General features: G+C 26.8%; 1 protein-coding gene across 1 annotated transcript; it reads right to left on the bottom strand.

Annotated features, from left to right (window-relative positions):
- Positions 1 to 4,391: 4,391 nt before the first annotated feature.
- Positions 4,392 to 5,093, bottom strand: LOC105846701 (zinc finger BED domain-containing protein 4-like). Its single transcript, XM_065802358.1, has one exon. It carries the CDS (start codon positions 5,091 to 5,093, stop codon positions 4,392 to 4,394), a length of 702 nt encoding a protein of 233 aa, XP_065658430.1.
- Positions 5,094 to 6,389: the final 1,296 nt, after the last annotated feature.

The raw sequence follows: 6,389 nt of genomic DNA, 5'->3' as shown, positions 1-6,389 counted from the left end.
ATAAAAATTATATTGAAAATAGTCCTTTATTTCATATTGGTTATGAACAATTTAAAAAACAAGGCCATATTGTTGTAATACGTTTAAGGTACTTCTATACAATTAAAAAGGTAAAAATCTTAAAATTTTCATTTTTTTAATTAGGATTGCGTTTAAGATCAAAATTTATCACAGAATCTTAATTTTTTAACCAATGGAAAAAAATTGAGGTTATTTCAATTTAACTTAATGTTGGTATAGATTTTTACTCTTAGCAACGATGTTATAGAATTATAACACCTCTATTGCAAGTTATGTCTAGTACAATTCCATCCCAATTTGTTTTCAAATATTATTCATGCACTTAGCATAACTAAAAAAAATAATTTTCAGAAATTAAGTCAATACTCTCGCTAGAATAATGCCTCCATGACCAAACGCAAAATGTTAATGAGTGTTTAAACTACTTGGACACGCTATCCCAAATCTACTTATTATAGCAGAAAAGTACTTACCACAAACGTTCGTTACTATAATAATATAGCTACAAAATGACCCTCATTGAAGAGTCTAACTTATTCAGATTTGTACTTATGAAACTTTGAATAGGCGAGTAAAACTGTGAAACTCACCACTTCTTATGAAAATGACTGTAATTTTGCAAGTCTTGATAGTTTGAACGTGAAAACGGCTCAGATTGTAGTTTACACTGTTATAAAACAACTATACAAATTTCAAAGTTCACCCTATGATAAATAATCGTGTTAACGGTTTATCCTCATTTTGGGACCAAAATCAACTTTTTTATTAGAACTGAAAAATATATATATATTATTTTGTCTTCATTCAACCTATATTTGTAATTTATGCTAACTATATTTGTAATTGATAAATTATAAGAAAAAAGTTGTTTAATTGTATTGAAGTACCTTAAAGCACTTAGAGAGACTCAGGTCAAATTTGTTCTGGAAGGCAGAGATTATGCATAGCCTTTTTAACTGTCAAGAATGCATAGCTAACGAAAAGTTAAAAACAGTTTTAGAAAAATTTCTATTAAATGTATAAGGTTTAAATAAAAAGCAGTAAAAAGTAAAACGTATTGCCATCAGAAACTTACAGTTGCAACAAATAAAGCAATTGATAAACTTGATCATGACTTTTATAAGAAATCTTCCACTACTTTTACAAAGGCTATGAAATTCAATCTATCTGATCTAAAAAATGAAAAAATTAAACACCGATATGATGCAAATCAATGGAAGGAAACCTCAGTAGATAGGTATTTATAAACATTTGAGTAGCCCCATAAACATTTGAGTAGCCATATATATATATATATATATATATATATATATATATATATATATATATATATATATATATATATATATATATATATATATATATATATATATATATATATATATATATATAATATATGTATATATAATACATATATATATATATATATATATATATATATATATATATATATATATATATATATATATATATATATATATATATATATATATATATATATATATATAACACTGTGTTTCATCAACAAAGATTTCAGATGAATCTTTGTTGATGAAACACAGTGTTAAATGGAAAAAAATTTTGTTAAGTGATTTTCTACTACTAATATAATTGCTCTGTTCTTTTAAGAACATTGAGCACTCTATTGTGTAGAATACTTTTTAAAGTTGTTTAAATATATATATATTTATATATATATATATATATATATATATATATATAGGTATGTATGTATGTATATAGATATAAATATATTTTATAGAAAAACACGATAATTTTTAATCTTGACATGTTTCATAGTTAACAAACTACATTTTCAAAAGATAAAATTACAATTTAAAACACTGGACACTGGATATAAATATAAAATAAAAATTTGAAGACATTACAGAGAAATATTAACAGACAAATAGAGTTGTTTCAAACCAATAAAAATTATAATACAAATTACGTAAATAGCAAAAAAATAAAATTATAATTAAACTAAAAAAAAAAAAAAAAAAAAAACTAGAAAGACAAATTTATATTATAATGAACAGTTTGTTTATTTAAAATGAGTTTTCCTATTTAATACGGAGTGCTTTTTTAATTTTCAATTTGTTTTTGTTAGACGCAGTATTCAAAATTTTAAAACATTTACAGTTACTTAGATTTTTACAATCAACAGATGAAATTAAATGCTTATAAACATTAGATTGTTTGTCACTTGTAAGATGCTCATGAATCCTTGTTGTTAAGTGTCTGGAGGTTTCTCCAATATAACTGGCATTACATACAGCACAAGAAAATTTGTAAACAACATTGGATTTGAGCAGCTTAGGAAGTGGATCTTTTATACATAAACTGTTTTGTAATTTGTTGGTAGTAAAAATTAAATTAATTATAACATCTTTACAATATTTTTTTAATGATTTTATTAACTTTAGATTTAGTAAAATTTGAGTAAAATCCTATAAATGGAATCTTATAATATCTTATATTAGGATTATCAATACTATTTATCACACATGGATTTAACTTTTTATCAACAAATAATTTAGTTTCAGTGTCAATTATTTTAGGTGGATATTGGTTATTTTTTAAAGCATAAGATAGATTTTTTATGTCCTTATCAAATCCTAGCCATGTGTTGTTGATTTTAAACGTTCTATCCATTAAACAACGTTTAAGACTAATCTTATATCATTAGGGAACAAAACTAGAAAATTTTTGTAAAAGACCAGTTTATGTTTTTTTGTGATAAACTGATGTGGAAAGCGAAACAGACTTATTGATAAAAACATCTAAAAATGCAATTTGATTATCTTGTTCTTTTTCCATAGCAAATTTTAGGTTTTTATGTTATTTATTAAGATGTGTAAAAAATTCCTGAACTCTGAATTAAAAATAGCGATAATATCATCCACATAACGTTTATAGAAAATCAGTATGGAGAAGGAGCAATTTTTGTTCGTAAAATCTAATTAAAATATTAGCTAAAATAGGCGTTAAAGGAGAACCCATGCCAATGCCATCTAATTGATCATAACATTTCCCGTTAAATAAGAAATGAGAACCGGATTTTTTTGAGATTTGAAGTAATTTTTTGAACTGAGCTTTAGAAAAATATTTTAAACACGTTTCATCTTTAAAGTATAAATTAGTAGCTATATTTATAATTTCATTAAGTGGAATATTAGTAAATAAGCTTTCAACATCATAGAAAACTATATATTTGTAAGTTATATCAACTTGTTTTAATTCCTCAACAAACAAAAAAAGAGTCACAGGTGGAATTAAATTTAGGTATATAAGGACACAATAAATCAGAAAGATATTTGGCAAGTTTATAATAATATGTCCCGACAGTTGAAATAATTGGTCTAAAAGGTGGTAGAGGAGAATCTTTACTAAGCTTGTGCATCTTAGATAAAGCATAAATTCTTGCTGTTTGTGAACCAACGGGATAAATTTTATTGTAAATTGATTTGATAAGAACATAAAAAATCTATCTAATGCTTTAAAAAATAAGCAATATCCACCAAAAATAAATGACACTGAAATTAAATTATTTGCTGATAAAAAGTTAAATCCATGTGTGATAAATAGTATTGATAATCCTAATATAAAATATTATAAGCTTCCATTTTATTAACTTTAGATTGTAATGAACAAACATTAGGTATTCTCCGTTATCTGCTTTTAGTCTGCTCCTTGTTGCTTCGTATTTGTCCCCACCAGCATTAAATAACCTTTCACTTTCTATTGATGACGGAGGTGCTGTAATATATTTTAATGCCGTCTTTTTTAGTTTTTCAAATTGCATTCCACATTTACTTCACCACAAAAACGGACAACCTGTATTTTCTAAAAGAGGCAGAGATAAATAGTTGTCTATTTCTTGAGTAATTGTAGACCTAAATATTATTTGCTTCTTAATTATGTCAGCAACTTCAATATCTATTAGTTCTCTTTCTGCCTCGGAACGTTTTTCACTCTGCTTTCTTCCGGTTCTCATAAAAGCTACATCTTTAAAACAATCATCAATGCTAATGAATCCAGTAGAGGCTGGAATCCAGTAGAGGCTGAAGCTTTTACTATTGGAGCATCGTCAGAGTCAACAACATCTTGCGCTTCTTGCATTTCTTTCCATGCTTCTTCAACCCACTCTATAATCACATTTTCATCATCATGTTGATAAAGTAATTTATATCGTGGATCCAAAAATGTTGATATACATAACATTTTATTAGGCAAAAATTTATCAAGTCTTTTAGTAACAGACTTTATTAGTTTATCAATCATCGTCATTATCACTTGATGAAGCTTTTTGTAATAAAACTTTTAATGCAAGAACAGATGGTATAATTTTTGCGCAAGTTTCGTCCCTCTTACCACATTTTTATTGTTAAGTTTTCAAATGGAGCAAGAATGTAAACAAGTTTTTCGACTATTCCCCATTGATAATTAGTAGGATGTTTAGTTTCATCAAACTCTGCTGTATAAGTGGCCAAAGGAACTTTTTGTTCAAAAGTTCTTTGTAGCATTTCAAATGAACTTTTCCAGCGAGTTGGAACATTTTGTTTCATTTTGTGAGGTTCAGTACTTAATTGCTGCTGAATTGATTTTAATTTTGCACATGCTATTGGTGAATGATTAAAATGGGTCGCTATTCCTCTGCATAAAGTTAAAATTTCCTTGATGGTTTTTTGGCGAAATATAGAGTCATGAATACATAGCTGCAAAGTATGGATAAAGCATGGAGTTGATGTCATTCCACTAATTTTTACTGCAGCCTTCATATTGCTTGCATTATCGGTAACAATAAGATGAATTTTGCTTAACGGGATTTCAAAAGATTCTAAACCTTTTTGTAAATACTCTTTTATATGAACACCTGGGTGATTTTCCGGAAAATGAATTACTCGAAGAACAGCAGTTTCTTGGGAAAATTTAGTTGAATCTATCCAATGTCCAGTAATGCTTAAGAATGAGATTTTCGCAGTATCCGCTGTCCAAATATCTGTCGTCAGAGACAAATAGTTTGTCGCGGAAATTTTTATTTTTATATCTTCAAACAGTTCATCATACATGCTAGGGATTACGTTTTGGGTGAAATATGTTCTACATGGTAATTTGTAATTGGGGTAAGCATCTTTAAGCAGTTTTTTAAATGCCGTATCTTCAATAATAGAAAATGGCTGAATATCCAATGTGATAAGTTTTCCTATTATTTTTTGGATTCGAATAGATCTGTGGTCATCAATATTCCATAGTTTTTTTTTGTTTAAAGCCTGAATAATGTTACTTCGTACTGTATTGGTGGTAGAAGCAACTGAGGTTTCAGAAAAAGACGGAAATGATTGAACCTTTTTTTCCCCGTAAGTTCAAACTCTTTGGAGTGCTTCAAACGCAAATGTTTTACCATTGCTGTAGTTCCATAAGACTTTAAAGATTTTCCTCCTTTCGTCACTAACTATCACATAGTTTGCACTTGCTCATATGAGGAGTCGTGCTTATATCAAAAAACTTCCACGCTATACTTTTTTATTCATAATTTTTCTTTCAAATAAAATTTCTATAAAGATAATGAAATTACGTTTGATATCATACGTTTTCGATTATTTTATATAAAACGATAATTTTTTTAATAATACGCTCGAAATTTAAATATAAAAAATATGTAAAATATTTACCTTATATCTCTACTTTTATGATTTGTGCTTGATACAAATGGAAAGCGCTATAAGCATGCGAAAGATGAAAAATTATCTTGTGTTCTAACAGAATAAAAAGAAGCTATTAAATATTTTTTACCCCCATTCATTTTATTCGTATTCTCAAATTATTTCATTTAGCGTTACAGATTTTGTATGCGTATAAATTTTTTTGCAAAAATATATCAAAAAATATTCTAAGTGAGATTGTTTTAAGTTAATAGAACTTTGTAGTTATCAACAACAAAACGCTCTAATAATTATATCAAGAAGTTTATTGGTTGAAGTTTATTGGTAGAAACTTAAAGAAAAATCAATTAAAGATAAAAAAGAAGATACCCTGTACTGCAACAAATGGCCGATATCGGGTACCTGGTAAAACAACCAATTTGCCGGGTCCCCGGGTCCGAACCGGGTACCCGACACACTTCTAATATATATATATATATATATATATATATATATATATATATATATATATATATATATATATATATATATATATATATATATATTTATATGTATATGCTTGTCTATTGTTGCTCTTACAAAGACAAGTTTAAGCAAAAATCTATATTTACAGAGATCAAAAAAATTATGAGGACATTTTTGTGTATCATTATTTCTCTCTGAAAGAATACTTTTTTTGAAAAAAAAAAAGCCTTCAAGCAG

This window comes from Hydra vulgaris, chromosome 08, assembly GCF_038396675.1.
Source record: "Hydra vulgaris chromosome 08, alternate assembly HydraT2T_AEP".
NCBI lineage: Eukaryota > Metazoa > Cnidaria > Hydrozoa > Anthoathecata > Hydridae > Hydra > Hydra vulgaris.
This window is presented reverse-complemented; position numbering and strand designations above follow the sequence as displayed.

Bases quoted from the DNA above. Each gene is read 5' to 3' on its own strand.
- LOC105846701 (XM_065802358.1), bottom strand. From the start codon at position 5,093: ATGTATGATGAACTGTTTGAAGATATAAAAATAAAAATTTCCGCGACA.